Source organism: Sebastes umbrosus, chromosome 23, assembly GCF_015220745.1.
Source record: "Sebastes umbrosus isolate fSebUmb1 chromosome 23, fSebUmb1.pri, whole genome shotgun sequence".
In the NCBI taxonomy this organism is placed as follows: domain Eukaryota; kingdom Metazoa; phylum Chordata; class Actinopteri; order Perciformes; family Sebastidae; genus Sebastes; species Sebastes umbrosus.
This window is the reverse complement of record NC_051291.1, coordinates 4,023,340-4,045,349: the sequence shown is the minus strand read 5'-3', so window position 1 is coordinate 4,045,349 and position 22,010 is coordinate 4,023,340. Positions and strand designations below refer to the sequence as shown.

General features: G+C 42.0%; 1 protein-coding gene across 2 annotated transcripts in view; it reads right to left on the bottom strand.

Annotated features, from left to right (window-relative positions):
* Window positions 1–22,010, bottom strand: part of LOC119482690 (synapsin-3-like) — a 112,594-nt gene that overhangs the window by 66,893 nt on the left and 23,691 nt on the right. For both annotated transcript variants that reach the window (XM_037760491.1, XM_037760490.1), the window contains exons 3-4: window positions 20,990–21,047; window positions 10,609–10,700 (exon numbers count right to left, since the gene is read on the bottom strand). In XM_037760491.1, the coding sequence (XP_037616419.1) occupies window positions 10,609–10,700; window positions 20,990–21,047 (150 nt within the window). The remainder of the gene's footprint in view (window positions 1–10,608; window positions 10,701–20,989; window positions 21,048–22,010) is intronic.

Genomic DNA, 22,010 nt, shown 5'->3' with positions numbered 1-22,010 from the left:
GCTTAAAAGTAACACGTTATAACATGAAATGACACTTTTTGAACACAAACAAAAAGGCTTCTTTAGGTTTAGGCAAAAAAAACTACACCTTCTTTAGGTTTAAGCAAAAAAAAACCAGTTAGGTTTAGGCAATAAAACTACATCTTCTTTAGGTTTTGGTAAAAAAAACACTTGTTTAAGTTTAGGGAAAAACACAGTGCTCTGGGTTAAAATAACTACGAATACAAAGACAACTACACATTGTTGGTTTCACACGGGATGCAAACTTCGGTCTCCTGGGTGAAAACCCTGTTTTTTGTGTGTTCTTTTATACCTTCTTTCGGTGATCTACCATGCGAATAGATGATAAAACCTACTAGTGTGTGTAGTAGGCCCCTACTGACCCTGATCTATGGGGCTTATAGCGACTGATAACACCTATTTAATAGCCTGACAACAGTCTAATCGGCTGTTTTGACACTGCATGAGCCAAGGCATTGACTTAAAATACACCTGTACTGTCAGCCTAAAACAAAATGTAGAGCTGCATCCAATTATCATTATCGATCTGCCAATTATTTTCTCAATTAATTGATTCATTGCTCTGTAAAATGTCAGAAAATAGTAAAAAAAGAAAATGCCCATCACAACTTCCAAGAGTCCAAGGTTGTTGTGCAGATGTACATTAGTTAAAACAACCTCTTATCGCTTGTTTTTATCTATTATGATCACTACTAGAAGCTGATAGCACAGGAAAACAGTTTTCTCTCCGCGAAGCTAAGCGCATGCATGCATATAACGATACAGACTACACCTTTGTGCTCCCTCATTACCACAGAAAGGCCAGATGCAGGAGACATTCAGCTCGGTGGGATGGCTTTCACCGGGCCACGGTTAATGGAGCCAGTGCCCTATAGCAGCAGAGCATTACTGAGGTTTGTCACCCATTAACTTTGTTTTTCTGTCTCTTCACTCGGACTCGTTATGCGGAATCAGGGCTCCCCGCGGCTCGGGGATTACACTGAAGCGGCACATTTATGCTTTACGATCCGAATCGCTCGGGCCCCCCCAGTCATCACATCGCGGGCGATATGCTAATGCGCCCTTTGAATGGGTTATCGGTGGTGCAATAAAGGCTGATAACAGGCACTGACAGGGGGGATGGCAGGGTTATAGATTAGGACATGACAAGGGAATGGATCCATGTGGAATCATGAGCACGATCATAACACTTCAATGGTACATTGAGCAAGATAGAGGTACAGGCGTGCTGGAAATGAATATCCATCTGAACATTCATTCTTGAAGTCGAGTCAAATAAACCTGTGAAAAGGGTAACAGCTTATAACTAAAAGTTTAACTTTCAATACTAGTGAATCTGCCTTATGTGATGCTATTGTCACATATGACAAATTCACTAGATTTATTCATAAAATTTAGAATTATTTCACACTACTGACAGATTTTTTACTTGTTAAAAAGACTTTAATTAATATTCAAAGTGACGCTGCATAATTGTGCTTGACGTATGAGAGAGTCATGGGCTGTTTGTAGGGAACTGTAGCATGCCGCAAAACATTAAAATATCTAAAGCTGCTACAATCAATCTTTTTGTATTAACAAATTATCTAATGACTGCGTGCACTTCACACACACCCACAGAGAAGCATCACCGGACTCAGATGTTTGAGCTCATTGTCTTATGTCTTAGCATCGTATCGTGATATTTTGCGTGGCAATATTGTATAGATACACGGACGTCAGGTATCGATCTTTTATTATATAAACTATTAACCTCTATCTTTCAAAGGTTGTAGCGGGCTCAGTCTTAAACCTAGAGTAAAGAGACTGGTATCATATGAAACTATAAAACCAAAGGAATCCATTGGTACCATGTCATGTTAGCTTGTCGGGAAGAATGCTAAATGACGCTCCAAAGTTACGCTAAATTTTGGCGAGGAAAAACTGGCATTACCATTTTTAAAAGGGGTCCCTTGGCCTATGACCTCAAGATATGTGAATGAAAACTCTGAGATGAACAGAATGATGTTCTGTGAAGAGTGATAGCGACAGGCAGGTAATGCTCAAAGTGCCAATCAACATGTTTAAAGCCAGAAAGGAGTTCACTACTCTCTATATCTGTCTGGTTATGAATACACTGCAAGCCAAACAATTGTACAAGACCTACGTACGATATACTGCACAACAATGCCAACAGGATGTTTTCATCAGCATTCTGAGAGCAGAAAACTATTCAAACCCAAGACAATGTGCTGCCATTTTATCCTCCAGATGCATTTATCATACAGAATCTCTGACCTTCTAATAGGTTCCACAGGGATGTCTGAATTGCGCAGAGCATTTGTCTTTATACCGGCCCTGTGCCTGGCTCAAAGGCTGGTACGGGCCTTATCTTCCTCCCATCAGTCTGTCTCTCAATGATAAGGATAATCGGGGTAGAACTCGACGGGAATGCCACAAATGTCAAACAGTCCATACCGAGGATCAGCGCAACGCTCGTACACAATGGTGCATTGTGCCAAACTGGCTCTCCGTCATCGGAGTGAAATGCACCTTAAGAGAGAAAAGTCTGTGCTTTCCTGTTACGAGGACAGACGCAACAGTAAAAACTCAACTCTACAGAGTGGCACAAATTGTTATGTGGGCTTATACCACAAAAAAAAAAGTTCTTGTTTTGTGAAAAAAAAGAAGTTCAAAGCTTATTTGCTTTCTTTCTGTGAGATGAGAAGCTTGATACCACTCTCATGTCTGTGAGTGTAGCTGGGAGGCTGAGGCTAGCTTAGCATAAAGACTGGAAGCAGGGGGAAACAGCTAACTTAGCGCTCTCAAAATTTAAAAACTTAGCCTAACAACACCTCTAAAGCTCACAGAGTAACACACATCTCTTTTGTTTAATATAAATACTAATGTAAAAACGACAATTTGTGGTTTTAGGGGGGCGTTGCGTGCTGTAAGTGTTTCTTGTCTTAAAGGTGCAGTGTGTAGGATTTGGCGCCATCTAGCAGTGAGGTTGCAGATTGCAACCAAGCGTATAGGAGAGCTACGGTGGCCGATGCGAAAATGTGAATGACCCTATCTAGAGCCAGTGTTTGGTTTGTCCGTTTTGGGCTACTGTAGAAATATGGCAGCCGGTTCTGTGAAGAGTACTCGCTCCATATGTACATATAAACTGCTCATTTTAAAGTAACGAAAACACAACGATTCTTATCTTGAGGTGCTTATACACTAAAGAAAACATACTTATTTATATTGTATTCAAATTTCTGCCAATAAATCCCCCTAAATTCTACACACTGTTCCTTTAATTGAGTCCCCTCTACAGTATTGTGCCACATCAACTACAGACGACAATTACAGGCAACCAAGAGGGAAAAATGCTCAAGTCAGGCTCTGGCTTCTAATTCTGAGTTGGCAATATATTGAATTTTGTTGTTGTTGTTATTAACGGAACCACTCCAAACATGTAAAACAGCTAAAGTTTTAGTTTAGGCTACATAAATGATATGACTATAAAGCTCACAAGTGGGAGGAACCATCTTGGAATAATTTGTACACACCCCCCAAGTGGGAATAACAAGAGTTTTCCCTGTTCTTCCTTGTTCTTCTGCTAACAACACGTGAATGCAGCATTGTGTTGCAGATGTCAAATTAAGTATTTCTGCTTTGTCTACAGATTAAAGAAACAAGATACAACGTGTTAGCAATTTAGCTCAGCTTCCAGTGCTATGTGGAAGCTAATCCACAGACAAGAAGGTAGGGTTGTGCTAAGAAGGCAGCCTACAAATTGCGAAACTCTCGCGAGATGGTTGAGGTTAGGCATTGACCTTGAATGGTTAAGGTTAGGACAGGTCGTCGGGCAGCGAGTCTAGCAAGAGTTTTTGCACGTTTTCCCAACTTGTGGGTTACCTTATAGACACGACCACATGAGAGGGGAATTAATCTTCTCGGAAAGAAAGCAAATACACATATTTTCCCAAAATGTCAAACAATTTGAAGTGTTATTATGGTTCTTTAAGAGATGACAGTTTGAAAAGTACTTCAATGGTCAAAACATCTAAAGCATAACATCAGTAAATTGGACTTTAGGGAGTCTAGTTTTATCTCCACGGGTCGCTCACTCAGTTCTCTCTGTTGCAACTTTACTTTGTCTTTAAAGGTCAACAAAGCTGCATTATTATTAAATTACAATTGTGCTTTGTGCAATATGATAATATAATAACTGTTGCAAATCCAAAGCAATTAAATGAATCATTCACATGTGAGAAGGATTGCCTTTTGGCAGCAGCGCAGCAGTAAGAAAATGTTTAGTCCGGTCGAACATTAAACAAAGACGTTACCTTTGGGGGTTTACTTTAATTCTGACTTTGGCGCTCCGCTAATGAAAACATTGTATGCTTTTGTTAAATGATAAACATCATCAATCAGAAACGACTAGAGGGTTTCCAAAAAAAAAAAAAAAAACCTCTGTCCACTTAATCCAATTCTGTGAAAATCAGCATTTTTGTTTATTTGAATTGGTGGATTGAGATCCACTTGGCTGACGGCAGGGAACAAATTGTTAAAGTTTGATCAAAGGTGGACAGAGTGAGTTTTGGAAAAGCGCTCTGTTGAAATAATTGGAAAAAGTAAACTGATAAAGCGACGCCGTTTTATTGTTTTATGTTTTGAAAGTTGTGAAGTTTTACTCCAAAAAAAAAAAAAGAATGGTTCTTTCATTGTGTTTTTATCTGGAACTGTAACGCACAGAACGCCCAAAGCACCCTGAAGAAGTCTCCATCCTCAGTGTGTACAGTGACTCCCCGTAGCCTAGCATCACGCTGTGGTCCCCTGGCCTGGATCTAGGGCTCCCTGTGGTTGTGGCCGTGTGGCTCCAGGCCCGGTGGCTCCAGAGCGAGCTGGCAGTGGCTCCGATCCGGGGCGGTGGCCCGGTCAGGGCAGCCAAAGCTCTCAGCTGCAATCGCACTCCAGGGTTCATCTCCACACCAATCTGAACGCATCGAAGGTCACATAGAAAACAAAAAGGACGCGCTCCAACGACCAAAACGCCTCTAAAATCCAAACAGGCGAGGGTGTAGCTTCGGCACATCTACTAGCAAAACAATTAGAGAATGTTTAGTTGCTTAACGGTGATTGTGTTGAGGATTTGGAGAAAGAGTCCCTCGGGAGGCGGACGGAATGAGGAAAGGAGCTTGTAAGAGCGATAGAGCACCAAATGACCTCTGGCAGGAGGGGAAATGAGTGTTGTTAGGAGTTTGAGTGAATTAGCGGGGCCATTTGTATTCATGGCTATATTACAAAAGCGGGGATGGTGGAGTGGGCCTCTGTATGCTTTCATTACAGTCACAGCGCTCCGAAAGGAAACCACCCCTCAGGGCTCCTAAAGCCATGTCTGAACTCAGCGCGTCTGTGAGCGGGATTTATTTGCTCGGTAACAAGATGAACCTGTCTGAGGTATTAGGTGTTGAGGCCGCTCCAGGCAGACAGTTCCTTCACTGATTAAAATGGGCTTTCAAAGGGGGTCAAGGGACGGGAGGGTTGAGGCTTGTTTTTGTGTGTGTGTGTGTGTGTGTGTGTGTGTGTGTGAAGTTTCTCTGTGTGGTCTAAGCGGTAAATCGTCACTTGAGGTAACCGAAGGAGGAGAGTCTTGTTATGTGTTCTGTAGGGATTGGATAAAGGAAGAGGGGTCTGGCTGAGACCGGTAGCTTTCAGGACAGAAAATTAAATAGAAGGAGAGTACAAGAAAAAAAAAAAAAAAAAAATCAGACAGGGATCTGTGAATGTAATCTGGCTGAATCCCTCCCTTCACCTATGGGGGCAAAGAACGGCGAGGAATGTGACACGGCCGCCGCAAAGGTCGGGAATCACACGACAAAAAAAAAAAAACGGCCATCTGAACTCATAATTCAGTGTATTGTTGAGACAAATTCAGAGAACATTTTAAAATCCAGTAAGCTAAATGTTAACTTTACTGGTACAAGCGACAGCCGGCGCAACATCCGTCAAGGCCAATACTCTCCCAATTGAATGGGTTCCTCCTCAGGCTCATGCTACACGCTTCCACCAAGTTTCATGTGTAAACCGACTGGTGTATGTTACTGTCAATACACATATCAATTGACTAGGGCTATCAAAGTTAGCACGATAATAACGCGTTAACGAAAATTTTATTTAACGCCACTAATTTCTTTAACACATTAACGCAATTTACTGGCATCACATGAAACAAGAAAACCTATTGAATCCATTGGTACCAACCATGCCATACAAACTTGTTGGGAAGGAGGCTAAATAACGTTCCAAACTTGCGCTAAATTTTGGCGAGGAAAAACTGTTATGGCCATTTTCAAAGGGTTCCCTTGACCTCTGACCTCAAGATATGTGAATGTAAATGGGTTCTATGGGTACCCACGAGTCTCCCCTTTACAGACATGCCTACTTTATGATAAACACATGCAGTTTTGGGGCAATGTCAGCTCACTGACACACTGACAGCTGTTGTTGCCTGTTGGGCTGCAGTTTGCTATGTTATGATTTGAGCATATTTTTTATGCTAAATGCAGTACCTGTGAGGGTTTCTGGACAATATTTTCATTGTTTTGTGTTGTTAATTGATTTACAATAATAAATATATACATACATTTGTATAAAGCAGCATATTTGTCCATTCCAATGTTGATAAGAGTATTAAATACTTGACAAATCTCCCTTTAAGGTACATTTTGAACAGAACAGATAAAAAATGTGCAATTAATCGCGATTAACTATGGACAATCATGCCATTAATTAAATATTTTAATCGATTGACAGCCCTATAATTGACCTATTCAAAGTCCAGCCTAAGTAAAATCCCAAGTCCTGGACTTAGGATGTGTCAATTATCAATAGTCCTTCTCCATATGAGCAATACGTGTATTAAGAAAAAACAGCTTGCTTGGCTTGAATTAAGCTTTTTCCATTGAAATTCAGTGTTAGTGTTGGTATCAGTGTCCTCACAGGCACAATAATGTGAGCAGCGAGTGTTAATTAGGCCCTCTAAGAGCAATACATGCTCTTTTATCGTATTCTGAAGTTTGTTGTGCTGAAAGTTCAGTGTTACATGATGGAAACCTCCACCTCACATTTACTTTACATCCACATTGTATCCATCTAGCTGACGCTGCCACCAGTGAGTGGCTAAAACAAGCCTCAATCAGCAGCAGTTAACGCGCCCAGTCCCCGACATTAATCGCCACCAATTAATCACCGGGTTTTATTAACTGCACCAGGAGCTCTGTGAGGATGGTGGAGGAGGAGAGAGAGAGAGAGAGACGTTGCTCCGTGGCTTATCATACGTCGGCTGCTGTGGTCCGTCTTTCAGCCAGACCAGTGTTCCCACTTGGAGCCGAGCGGCTCGCTGGAGGTTTTGGCAGCGGTGAGCGGAGAAGCCAAAGGGCTGACTACAGCAGTAGAGCGGGCAACAACACGCCATAACTACTGTACCTTGTGGTGTGTCGCTCGGCTGTGCTGTAGGCCGTGCAGTGCGTGCCACGTTGCACGTCGCACATACAGTACAGTAGTGGTGGCAAAATCGCAAGTAAACTGTTTTGGCTCATTAGTTCACCAAGATACATTTCTGAGGAAAACAAAAGGTACGGAAGTAATATGACACGTAAACACATCCACCAACAACTTTGCAAATTGTGTGCACAAAGCCAGACATATGTATGTATGCACATTGTTTTTTATCAGATGTGCCAAACAGTGTGCCAAACATAAACAAGAACATGCTTCACACACAAACCTGCTTTCATAATTCAAGTGGCCATGTGAGATCGATTGTCTCTACTCCACTGGGTATCTTTAACCGTACAGTAGATTTATATTTTCGTAAGTGAGGGAAACCTCACTTGCGCAAACAACCCTGAAACCACAGAACTGTGAGAAAGTGTGATCAGAGAGCGTGCCGGTGGACAGAGGTCAGAGGTCCGGAGCGCTGAGAACACAACAGCCAGAGGACACGTGGAGAAGCAGGATTTAAATATACAGTAGAGTGTAAACGTGCTGGTGTGCATGTGAGCAGCTCTCCCGTGATCACGCACACAATCAGACAGAGTGCATTTAGTTTTCTGCTTGGGGAACTGGTGTTTTGTCTGTCCTGTGTCTATTACAACATGCTATCAAAGAAATGATCAGCTTAAATTGGCTATGACAAGGACAGATTTTAATCAGCTCACACTCTGAGGTTTTAAGCTCATCTTTTATCCAGAAAAACTTTCAGCGTCTCACTCATTGAACTTCTAAATGTGTCCTTCTAACCGCTATGCTTTATTAGTCATCAACCAATCAGACTGCTCGCTAGAAACAACCATTACACGATTCATAGTCGAGTTCAGGATCACAAACGACAAGCTGAACCGCGACAGTTTGGCAGTGAATGTTGGTGTTTGTGAATAAGCGGCAGCAGTCAGACCATCTGCAGCCAATTTGGCTTCTCTATCATTACGGCAATATCACCAAAAAAAATACTCAACCCAACACAATGACCTCTGTGTCCATTTCTGACAACAGGTTGCATTGTGACATCAGCTCCCCCGCTCTGCGATTACTCTCGCTTGATTTCACGCTGCGCTGCGCGGTGAGGCCATTTCCGGGACGAATGCTACTTTCCACACCGATAAAGAAGTTATTTTGCAAAAGAGTGTGTGGAGTCGAGGCCGAAACAACAGATTAGCTGGTTATTCCCCGAGAAGGCTGGAATGAGGACTGAGTGGGCTGACACTGGATGGCATGCGCTCAAGTTAGCTGATCTAATGGACCAATGGAGAATGAGACGCAGAGAGAGTTTACAGATGCGGTGTAAACTCTGGTCACTCTCATAGCAATGACAGTTGATGCCATGTTGGGTGTCAAGGACAGAGCTATAACATAACAACCAGACAAGAAAAAAGACAGCTGGACAAATGGTTGTACTGCAGGTGTAATGGTGTGGTCACACCAAGACCGAAGCATTGACTACATACAAAGTCAATGCAACGCTGTGTCGTGACAGCCTATCAGCGTTGATATTCTCCTCCTGTCGTCACTGACGTTGTTGAATCAGAAATGAAAGTGGGCAGAGCTACGATAGTACATCATATCTGTACAGAGACCAGATGAAACTCTGTGTATAAATGTACGTGTATAAAACCACAAACTTTCTGTGGTATAAACAACAACGTCGCTGCCGTATTTATGCCTAGATGACTTTATCTTCTTATTTTTATCCATTCAGAATTTAAAAGTTGTTTGATTGTCGTCTTGCGGACAGACCTGACAAAGCACCACTGCATACTTTTTACAAATCTGCATCATTATGTAGTTTTTTTGGCATCATTTTGATCCATTTATTGCCATTAAATCACAGCACAATCTGAAAATTTGGGGCTCATACCGTAGTAGCAACGTGTGGCTTGCTATATACAGTCAATGCAATGGTACTGTATGTGAATACAGCTCGCCACCGGGTGATGTTAGGAACCCAGACACGACGGCGTTTGGTTTTCTGACATATCTGGGACTTCCACAAAATGTACAGAACAGCAACAGTGGTTATTTCTTCCATGGTTGATGGCAGAAAGAAAAGTTGTTGGTATCTATGGAGATAAGCTCCTCCTCCTCTCCGGTGCGTCTAGTGCGAATGAACACAAATGATACCAGCGGCCCAACTCACACGAGTAAAGCGGGGCGAAAATTTGCTTCTGAACACAGCATAAGGGAATAAATAAGTAGAAGTAATCCAAAAAATATTGATCCTAGCCGCTTTAAAGCTGTGATTGTCTGACTGTTGTATATCGGTTTTGTTGATAACCTTTTTCAAAGTACTAATGTGCATTCATAATGAAGGTTGAGGCAGGAGTATGAAGTCATCTTTTCCACCCAGATCAGCTGATCAGAGATCTCCTTGACCGCCAACTTCACATAACAGAGCAGTCTATTTAAATACCCAGCTTCACGTGTCTAACTGCTGCTGCTACAGGAGCTGCTCACTGGCCAGCGGATACCTCTGACACGGCAAGATGAAAAGCTTTTTAAGACATCTCATTCTTTGCTGTGATTGTTGGCATCCAGGTGATGAATAAAGTGTACGCCATTGTCGCTGCTGTCAGTCCCACAATAGCTGTAATGACGGGTTTTATGACTCATCGGCTGAAGTAGCTTCCTGGTTACCACAAGAGCTGGTATTGCAACCACTGACCTAATGGGAATTATCAGTACTGTCAGAGCTCTGATCAGACTCAAAACTCCTGGTTACATAACATGCATAACATGCATTTTGCAATGTGAAATAGCACTATATTGACATTGTGAGGACTAACAGTGGAAGAGGTGACAAGTTTAAATATGTTGTTTTCCCACCTGGGCTGAAAATAGGGTAAGAGGGTTTTTTTTTTAATGTTTTCCCATGGCATAATCACATTACCGCCTTGATTTCTCTGAGTGCAAGCAATGTTATATATACACGGGTCGTGCACAATGCCACCGAGTAGAAAAGAACAGGAGTCTTTGTGCAGGCTCACTGAGGCAGATTACAGATTGCGTGGGCGAATGCGTCAAAGGGCTCCAGCTCTCTTTCGTCCTCGAGCGTCTTACCTGACCACTCTGGTGCCACCTTTGTTGACCTGCATGTCCACCATGCATCCCGAGTTGACGTAGGAGGCCAGGTTGATCTCTGAGAACTCCGCCTGAGGGAGCACAAAGAAAAAAAAATAAGATTAGATGTCGCATCCTACAACAACATACTGTGTAAAGGTCAAATTTGTCTACAGTAATTTAACTCCCTGACTCAGTGCTTTGATGCACAAAAGGTCTTTCTGACAGAAATATATTCCTTTTATAAAGTGAAAGTAAAAATGTTCTCTTGCGCTATGCCTTTGACTCATGAAGTCATGTGATGGAGCTACAGATGCAGTTTAACTGGACATCTTTCTTATGAAGAAGAAGGAAAAAAAGGACAGGAAAAGTCAAGACAAGTACAGACAATAGATTCTCTCAGGTTGACTTCATTTTACATTTTTGCATTTACACAGCAGAGAGAAAAAGACAAGAGTCAGAGAGACAGACGGAGTTGGTGAGAGGAAGCAAATTGAGTTATCCACCAGCCTGTGGCCTCCCGGACAGTGAGAGCCTTGTGAAAGGCCGTAGCCCGGCTACCTAATGACTCAGTCAAACTCCCAGAGATACTCCAAAGGAGGGGCGACAGTCGACTTCTGGGAATGGACTTTCTAGATGGACAAGGACCAGACAGGGACAACTCAATTTTTCTGCTAATGATTGTCACTATAGTTGGGAATATCTGTTGATGTTAATGCTCCTGACCACATTTAGCTTTCCTGAAATTAACTTTTCTTCTGTCACCTTTAATGATGGCGTTTTCACAGTCATGGCTATTGGCTACATGTGTACAATTTTGTCTACTAATATAATAACAGTTTGCTGAATGCTTAAGAAGCTGTTCTTGACTGTGGCTGTGGCGTCCAGAGAGTGGTTTAAGTCAAACTAACACACTGTTGGATCACATATGTCCCATGTTCCCAGACAGGGTCCACCTCAAGGCTGCATCATCCTAAACTCCAGGTACAGAAAGCCTCAGGACGGATGCTAAACAGCAGCCAGTTGACCTCAGACATGAAACACCGCCGTTTGTTAGTCTTCACATCGCCTTTAAGTATGAGTAGTGACATTAATGTAGTGGATTTAATGGGCCCTAAACAAGCAGCCTGCTGACTCTCTGTGGAAAAGCAAAAATTGAATTTGACATGACGCGGGCGACTACCAAACAAAACACTACAAAAAGAACATGGCTGCATTTCATTCGCCTGCGAGAACTCGAAACCTGAGTCAGCGGTGGACCGCGTTCAGTCGTTGACTCCCTCTTAACAATGAAGGGGAAAAAACATAATCAAATGAAAATGCCATCCATAGATGTGCCAAACTGAGACCAGGAGTTCAGCTCTGCTGTTACTGTCACATGACCACAGCATGCTGCCACAGAAAAACACAACATGTGTCTGTCTACGCTGCTTTTGACTGGACAGTCTGACCCCAAATTCATAATAAGACATCATTACCATATTAAAAAAATAATCTCTTATAATTTATACATAAAGATGGAAAACTTATACGAACATCTGGATATAAAACAATTTTAAAAGATATATTTTTCTCCTATTTAGTAGCAAAATCGAACGAATAATTCAGTTTCAGTCCATATTTGTTGGCATTTAGCCTTTCAAAAACAACATTTTCACTGCAATCAAAACACTATTTTATCTCCTGCTTGACACACCTGTCGGCTGGGCGTTCTAGCAGCAATCTAACAACACTATAAATTACATTTATTTAACCACAGTAAGAAAAAAATCTATTTTGGCTCTAACACTATTATAGTAAATTTAAGTCGTTACAAAAAAAAATCATATTATGTATCTGCATTTGCTTGGTGAATCCGTCAAGACATCATCACTTTATTCATGTTGACGAAATTAACGAGTTCTATTCATTTAAAAAAGTTGATTCAATAAAAAGACTAACTCATTTGATATAAAATAGCCTTCTGCGTGAAAGGGGAGCAGCCATGATGGCGAATTATCAATGTTTTCTCTCCGTATCCGAAACGCTTCGCTGATATTGTAGCTCGCTTTAGTCTCGAATCATTTTCTCATCTCAAAAGTATGCGGATGTGTAACTTTAGCCTATTACTCTGAGGTGATTGGCCTCCAGTCTTTCCTTTGTTTTGCCTCCAGCTAACACCGTGACGTAATCATAACGCCGGCTGTAAAAGGGTCTATAAAGAGCATCATTAGCTAATGCTGTGATAGCGTCATGACAACACAACCCTGCAGTAAGCTGCTCTGTGTCACACATCTCATATAGATCAGCCTTCAACGACGCCAACGTGGATGGGGATGGAAGCAAATCCTCCAGCTGACCCTCTGCTCAACCCAGCTCCTGCTAATTTGCATAGCAAGTTAAGTCAATTATTATCTGCACATTCTCACGATGTGATCATCACTTGAGCCGGCTTTCTGCTACATAAAAAGGAAATATTATCAGCAATATTCCCTCGGAGATAAATTTCCCTTTCATCCGGCGCCGTGGCCCGTGTAAACTCTGTATGGGGGAGTGAGTTCGTTTTTTGAAAAGAATGTGCCAACGTAACGAAACTAGGTTTTTTTTGCCAAGAAAAAAAAACACCCACCTCTTTTATTTATTGTGTTGCACTCTCTGAGGAAGAGCAGGGGGCGAGTAAATGCCGTAATCTTATTTAGGGGACAACGAGGCGCCACTCACACTCAATGTGCCTCAAGGACATGCATTTGGCTCCCTTCCTTTTCTCAGCTCTTCTCTACTGATACCCGCCACTGAAAGAAACATCTGTGTGCTCAGCAGCCTTGTTAAAAAAGAGACTGCACACTCACATGTACGCACACACATCCTCCATCACTGCATCTCCTAAACAAATCCCATCCCAAACACAGGGGCCTACGTTGACTTTTGCGGCAACCTGATAAAACCAGAGTGGGCAACATTTTGGCAAGGGGCCGAGCCCTCCACGTCATCTCTGATTGGCTGGTTCTGGGTAAAGAGGAGTGCTAACAACCACTGTCATTTGGCCGTAATGGATTGAGTGGCTGGTGCGGGGCAGAAGGCCCAGAAGCCAGGACAGGAGGCTTTTCACAGCGCCATGGTTACCATCACGGTAACACATTCAGACACTTGTCTCGGAGCAGCTCTTGCCCTGGGAAAGGAAAACAGGAAGTGATACATGGGGGGCAAACTGCCTCAAGAGCTTGATTCTTCTCATCTGTTGACCTGCATTCAGGCTGAATTAAGAATAGCTTTCAGCTAATCTGTTAGGAGGAACAGAGTTACGGAAGACAGCACGGTTGCGATTAGGTTTAACCGTGTCTCGAGCTGAATTGTTCTTCTTCTGTTGTTTTGAGTTTCTGCCAGCCATAGTTACTCCCACTGCTCACTGATAACTCATCTGTTTATTTACAGTAACCCAAACTAGAAATGTAAAATACATTTCTTTCTCTTTACTACATGAAAACAGATAATGGAAAAGCTTCCATGGACCACTGGATAACTGTTTTTATCTATATGAAAATGCCACTTTAATCAAGACAATCGTCCTCTTGAAATAACAATATCTCAGACCTGACAAAAAGTAGTGTAAACTGTAGTGCAAGCATAGACTGTATAAATGAAGTGGACCTATTGGTCACCCTTTGGTTTGTGGACTACAGTTATGAAGCTATGAAGTTCGGCATTTTGGCCGTCTCCATCTTGGTTTTTGGCCGTCGGCATCTTGGTTTTTGGCCGTTGCCATCTTGTTTTTTTGCAACCAGAAGGGACACGAGAGGGTGGAGCTAAGTACAACCGAATGCTGAATAAGATATATTTACGACCAAAATGCAATAATTAACTTTCATGAACTGAAAACACACCGTGAAAGGGTTAAAGTTCTACGACGAAAACACGAACAACTCCCAGACCGGACAACGCTGTGGTAGCAACCTGTCAATCACAAGGTAGCCACGCCCTAAAGCATCCCCTGCTTTATGGTCTATCTGACTCTAAATGGGACCATAATTTACTAAATGAACATCATGCTGTATTGAAGAAGACTTGAAACTAGCGATTGAGACCATAAACTCATGTTTACAATGTTTACTGAGGTAATAAATGAAGTGAGAAGTAGGCTCATTTTCTCATAGACTTCTATACAATCAGACTTCTTTTAGCAACCAGAGGAGTCGCCCCCTGCTGGCTGTTAGGATGAATGCAAGTTTAAGGCACTTCAGCATTGGCTTCACTTTTCAGACCCGGAGGGTGCTACCTGAGTGTAAGGCACTGGTTTAACTTAGCCACAGCAATTTACAGGCGAGCCTCATTTATCCCTGCAGCGCTGCGTGCACTCTGTCCTGACTACCAAGCCGTGTGAACCTGTGGACGGTACAGTAAACACCACTTGACAGCAGCTCATCTGGAATCTTTGCGAGTATTTTTAGATTTGGACTAACTCCAGTGCCACTGAGATTCAGGTGGTTGAGGTGCCTTTTGTTTGGTCATGAGTGAAATTGTAAACACGATCTTTTGTCCTTTGGCCTAAAAACAACTTGGAAGGACGGGTCAAGCTGCACTTCAACTACAATCTGCAACGTTTTTTTGGGAAGGAAGAGAACTAGAAAAAGCTAAATGTTGTAAAGAAAGTGCACTACTGCTGAATACTGCAGATGCAGACACTGTAAACGGGTTAAAATGTATTAAAAATGTCAATTCATTGAATGTGAAATTATTAGGATTTCTAATTATAGAGGCAGGTATTACGAGGAGAATTAACGCAAAATAAGAGAATAGATTTTCCAATAACTATTTACGCGGATCTAGGCCCTAATTAACCTTACTGACCTTTCATTTTCCCCCCGCAAATGCCTATTATATTCCTTTAGCACTGACCTTGTCCCACCGATTTGTCATCGAGTTGTTCTTTTTTTTTTTTGTTTTTGGTCCCGAGTAGAAGACCAAAGTGGAAATGCTGTTGATAAAATCGTTGTAGCCCAGATGGAGCCTCTTATTGTGTGGTTTCCTTTCATCTGAAAATAGATGTTTTTCTGTGACACAAAGTGCTTCTTTTATTGCCTCACCTCTCTAGTTTCAATGGGAGGAAAAAAACCTTGACCAACCAAAAACCTGGAAGAACTACAGCTTTGAATAGAAAATGTTGCATAGAAGTAGCTGTTGCATTACTCCCAGATCGCAAAGAATGCTTACTGGCAAAGTGGTGAATTGACACGTTGAAGTTACACGAGGTAAAGCTATTCAGTCTTGTGTACAAAGAGAGAACAGACTGCAGTTGTTTGATTTGCGGCTGCAGGGCCGCTACGTTTTTGTCGACGACCTCTAGAATTTTTATAAACTCTTGATAAGCTCGGTTGAATCACATACTGGTGCAATTGAGAAGTACAGTGGACCATTCATGTGCGCCACGGACAAGTATTTGCTGCTAATCACTACCACCTTGTACCACGACAGTGAAATAATTCATTGAGGCACTGAATGTTGAAATCCAGCACAGATGCTAAATGCAGCAGCTGGATCAGTCAAACGTCTGCAGCAAGTACCAAACCCTATCATCCGCCTTGAGCAAAGCTGCACCCAGATGCCCTATGTCATGTGCAAACACACACCAGCCAAAAAAGGGTACGGATAACATACGGCCAACTGCTTGTGAGCTGCCATGACTGCAGCAGAAAGGAGCGTGGACAGCGCTGAGGTCATGTGCCTGCCGAGCAGATGTTGCCCTGCCCCGGCCCAAAACCACACATGGTCCGGCAACCCTGAAGAACCGCCCCTTGTTCTTTCACAAACAACAGACCCCTTTCAAATTTAACTGCCTAATTTGTCCAATTGTGTAAATTGCAGTGTTTATGACTCTGCAGGGATTGTGGGTAGCAAAACAGGCAGTTTGTTTGGCAGCCTTACGCTGGGTGTCATCTTGTTTGTGTTTGTAGGTGGTGGACATTCATTTTGACGTTAAGTTAAAGGGGACATATCATGCTCATCTTCAGGTTCATACTTGTGTTTTGGGTTTCTACTAGAACATGTTTACATGCTTTAATGTTCAAACAACACATTATTTTTCTCTTACTCTCTGTCTGAATATGCCTGTATTCACCCTCTATCAGAAACGCTCCGTTTAAGCGCATTTCAACGGAATGGCAACAGAATTGCGTTCCTAGGAAACAGTTTGGGTCCATGACTTCCTGTCAGCTGATGTCATTCACATACACAGCAACAGGAAATAAACTGGGACACATTTAGAATGCTTTCGTTTAAAATTGTGAAATTGTCTAAATATTGTAGATTTGTGACATCACAAATGGACAGAAATCCTGACAGCTTGTTTCAAACGCAGAGTTTCTGAATACGAGCTGTGCGTACTTATCTGTGGATTGAGCGTTTTGATACTTTCACAGTATTTATATAGAACTTAAACCTGCTTTATAATATAAAAGACATGAAAATCTCACTTTTTACAATTTATAGGACCTTTAACGGTGAATAAAGACCCGGCTTTACAGGAACAGTGTTGTTGTCCTTAATTTCATTGTCTTCTGTCTCCAGGTGATGGTGGTTCACTTTTACACTGTGATCTGTAGCCTTTAACTTCTATCTTTATCTCTTTAACCTGTTTTCACTGCTCAATCAGTTTAACATCCTCATATTTACCCCAAACACATATTGTCAACCCTTCTGTCTGCTTTCGTTTTTTCAAAAAAATTAGCTAGATACTTATGCAGGGAGTGTAGTTAGTGACAATGTGGGCTCTATGGTAGCTCTGACGGCTTTACGGAGTAGCAGCGAGGGGGCGGAGCTTAGCAAATGGTCAATTGTCGCTTGTGGAAGTAAAAGTTACAGGTTCACTTTCAAAGGCCCTATCCTTCATTTTTCTGATCATATCAATTTGGGCTAAATCTAGCATGCATATTAGCATGCTGACAGTAGCATTGTGCCTAAATTCAGCCTCACAATGCTACTGGCATGACTGTAGATTAGGAGTATGACAATATGGTTAAAAAAAGAGGCACATACCAGAGAGAAAACTGTGTTATTTTTTCTTTTTGCCTTAGTTTTATATCTGGATCTCATAATTTAAGTGAGTCACAGGCTCGTGATATACGAGCGCTGACCTGATGTGACAGCACATTAACTCTCCTTTTAAACCACAAGGGATTAACTGACAGAGTGAAAGACGTTAATATACAACTCCCAGCTCTGGCCGTGTAAAGAGTAATAGAGACCTTTTTGTATTTGGCTCTGTAGTTCCATGTCAGCGCGGCCCTCTTTACATTTCTGGCTGTGTTTTTCATTTGGAATAAAAAAAAAAAAAAAAAGGTATGCTGTTATCCTAATCTGACTGTGAGGATCGCTTGGCATGCCCTCGGAGCATCAAGAACTACTACTGAACATATTTCATCGTTTTGCAAAAAAAAAAGAAAAAAAAGAGCGATGGCTTCGAGCCTGTTTTTATTAGTCACTTAGGAGCACAAAGCACCACCACCGGCGCTCCCATGAGCATCTGTTCCGTGGATAAAAAGAGTTACCCGGTGGACACAAGACCTCAGACGGTCTGCCAAATGTAACTTCAAAGTGGGTCATGTAAATGAGAGGGAACGGTCCACAACAATGGGCTCAGAGACCTGCTGCGTGGGCAGCAGCTGGGGGAAGGTACAGGTGGCACAGGGCAGCCTTAATGAGAGATGTTACATGGAGGAATCAAAGCCGCTCTCTCTCTTTCTCCTTCATACAGACTGGCACCGGGCAGCATCACATGCTGCGGTGAGTCTGTGCTGGAGTCTAAAGATGGAACCTTATATGGCAGCGAGTAGGCCAGAGAAGAGTTGTGTTGGTTTGGGTGCTTGTGAGCAGTAGTTCAGAGAGCTTGAACAGCAGGAATATGATAGATGTGGGGCAAACTGTCAATGTCCATCCAACTAAGATAAGCCTTTAGAGCTGTTATGAACTCAAATTAGATACTTACTATAGTAGGTAAATGTAAAATGCATGACATTTAGGTCGCAGCTTTGAACAACTAAGATTGCTTTAAAGGTGCTCTTGACAACATTGATAACATTCAGCCACTAGATATCTCCCTCCCCCGTTCCACTGCATTCACTTCACAACAAGTCAAGGAACTGAAGCTGTTATATCGCTCTCTTCAAAGCCACCAGACTCCATTCACAAAAACAGTAATTTTACCTCGCAAATGCAAACACCCACTTTGCAATATCGTTTTGTTGAACTTCAGTTCTTTGGATTCGGCCATTTAGCTGTTTTCCCCTGTCTTTACGGTCTTTATTCTATGCTAAGCAAAGCTAAACTCCTCCTGGCATTAACTCCATAACCCACAGACATGCGAGTGATATCGATACTCTCATCTAACTCCTGGCAAGAAAGTCAATAAGCATACTTCCCAAAATGTTGAATTATTCCTTTAAGGTAAAGTCTGAATGGATAACCACATTTAGGTAGCAGCATTCACTTCACAACAAGTCGTTGCCACTTACCGTCCACACAAACTGACGACCCAGAGACACCACGTGACACCAACGTTGTTATATAATTGCCTCACAAGCCTTGTTAGAAATGGGAATCACACGTCAGATATCTTCCACAGATATAAACAAAATATTCATTTTGGACCCGCCAAAATCTTTAAAGTGATTAATCCACAATCATAATCATTTTTTTCAGTAAAAGCCATACTTTTATTCGGCACCTTTCTAAAAGGCGTCTACATTAAAACGTTATCAATACGACCTTTAACCTTAATGTTGGTGCTATGTTTCAGTCTATTCAAATGTCAAAATGTTTGCTGGGTAGAGAAGCCAACGAGAAAGTGGGATTAAAGAGAGAGAGAGAGAGAGAGAGGGAGAGAGGGAGAAAGTGCAGTGGGACTCTCTGCTTTTTATTGTCATCCCCTGAAAGGGTTAAGTAAACTTTTCACACAGAGATTGTGTTTCCATCGTCCTAAGGCTCTCAGCGAGGTGCACAAACAGCCTACGAAGAGTCTGGCTGCTGAAGGCAATTAGCGACTGACTTGTTATCGTCAACGCGGAGGGGCTTCTGGGAAAGAGCGAAGGGTCCAGAAAGATCTAAGTAGGTCACAGTTGGAGCTATAGTTGAGCTTTGGGGGGAGGGGTACTATGAACTTAAGGGGCCTAATTAACTCCGCCACATTTTTATTGGGGTCCAATATCGGTGACACCAAAACTATTTCTTGAAAAGTTTACATTTCACAGAAAAGTCTTGACTCCTATTCCAACCCCATCCCGAACCCAGAAAGAGGACGTGACCACAACAGTAGAGAGTCGAGCAAACAGGTTATAAAATCACCGGTCCAGCTCTTTGTGGTCCCACTTTTTTCCTTCCCTCATAAAAAGAAAACCGCCACTCCATTTCAAAGACGGCTCCGGGCTCAACAATGGCTTGCAGATGTATAACTGTTAGAGTTATTGGAGGTAAATTAGATGCTATCTGCACACTGTAAATACTGTATGTCTAGACACATATTTCTGCACATACTGTATATTATAATGTCACAATCGTGTTGAATTAACATCAGGCTACTTTAGAGGAATGGTTCAACGTTTGGGGAAATATGCTTCTTTGCTTTTCTTGAGTTAAGTGAGAAGATTGATACATGTGTGTCTGTTGAAGGGCGAGTCCATTATTCATTATTTTTTAGTTTTTTATATCATTCTGTAGCTTCATATTTCCTTATGTGTTCAAATCCGAACAATCAAAGTATGTATGTTTTAGCGTCAAAATGCTATTTTCCCAAGCCCTTCTTAAAAACGTTTTCCCACGGGACCTGACGTAAGTTTCTGCATGATGACGCTGCTACATATTACTACACAATTTAGTTGGCGGTTGGCTCGCTCCCAGTTAGGAGAAGCAAACAGGAGTACCGGCACGGAAGCCGAGCAAATGTACTGCTGTGTGAACGCCACATTAGTTCGGATGCTAAAGTCACACAACAACACAAACAAACTAACCGATCGATGGAGAGGTAGACCAGCAACTCTCGTGTCCTGGGATGTTAAAATGTCTGTTTTTGTGAATGATGTCTGGTCTGGTGGCTTTGAATACAGCAATATAACAGCTTCGGTTTCCCGTCGGTAAAGAGGAGAGCGAGAGAGAGAGAGAGTCGGTGTGTTGCGCTAATTCATGTCTCATCTGTGGTCTGATCAACTGTAAATTCATCTACAATTGGGCTGAAAACGATGCAATCTGGTTGCTATGGTAATGAATTACATCTGACTATTAACCACGTCCCCATTCACCCCCCAGTTTCACCCCAAAAAACAGCAAGTAAAACTGGCTTTAAATATCATAGTTATGACATAGAAATGATTCATTAAAAATATCTAAGCAGACAGAATTTATGTTAAATCCACCGTACCTGCTCCACCCGGATCTCGTAATCTCCGTTCAGCTTCTTCCCGCGAAAATACTTCGCCCTGCAAGGAAACACAAGACAAACTGTCAAGGAACTGGAGATGTGACAATTAGACAATGTAGAACAACCATATACCGTATAAATGACTATATTGCAAGGTACAATATACATGATACGTGTACTTCAACATGTGGATTCCTCCCCTGAACAGACAGTCCAGTTGCATGTGCTCCAAACGCTCCCAACAGTCAAAAACAACCTTAAAATATCCTTTGTTTATTTGATTGAAGGAGAGCTCAAATCTCAACAGACCTTCTTAAATACCTTCTGAGCGGGCAAAATAATGACTCATGTTTTCCAGAATCACAGAATCTGACCTTGCGGAGCTTCGAGTAAACAGAATCTCTTGGCAAAGATTAACTGGTGAAATAAAGTACTTTTAATAAAGAGAAATCACTGATGTGTGTCTGTGATTTCTTTTTTTTTATTTGTAGGTCTACATTTAATTGACATTTCTGTTACTATTATCAAAGAAACACGCCGCCAGCTCTCACACTGCAACCATCTGACGATCACATGGAAGTAATACAGGAATCATCCAGCACTGATGCACTTGTTTTCTTGCGGTCTGAACACTGTGAACTTCCAGTTACTGGAAGAGTTATCTCCCTGACCATCAGACCTGCAGGATTTAGATTGACCGAGAGATTCACCCTGCTTTTTAAAGCCGCAGTTTGTAAACAGAAAAACCAGAGTGGAAAGTTGTCATTGTTTTACATTCGGCTCATTTAAGCCCACATTGCACAATTAAACTTGTTTACTGGTTTACTGGAGTTTGCCAACATGTCATCCCACCAGGGTTGAGTCAAAACCAGATTCCAATTCCTGTAACTTCACGATTGTCTTCTTCTCCTTCTCTGATGTTTAGACACCTGAATAGATAATCTAGCCATTTAGTTTTGCAGTTCCATAAAGTCGGGGGACTTGCAAGTGACAAATCATGAATTAAGTTATGAAATTTGCT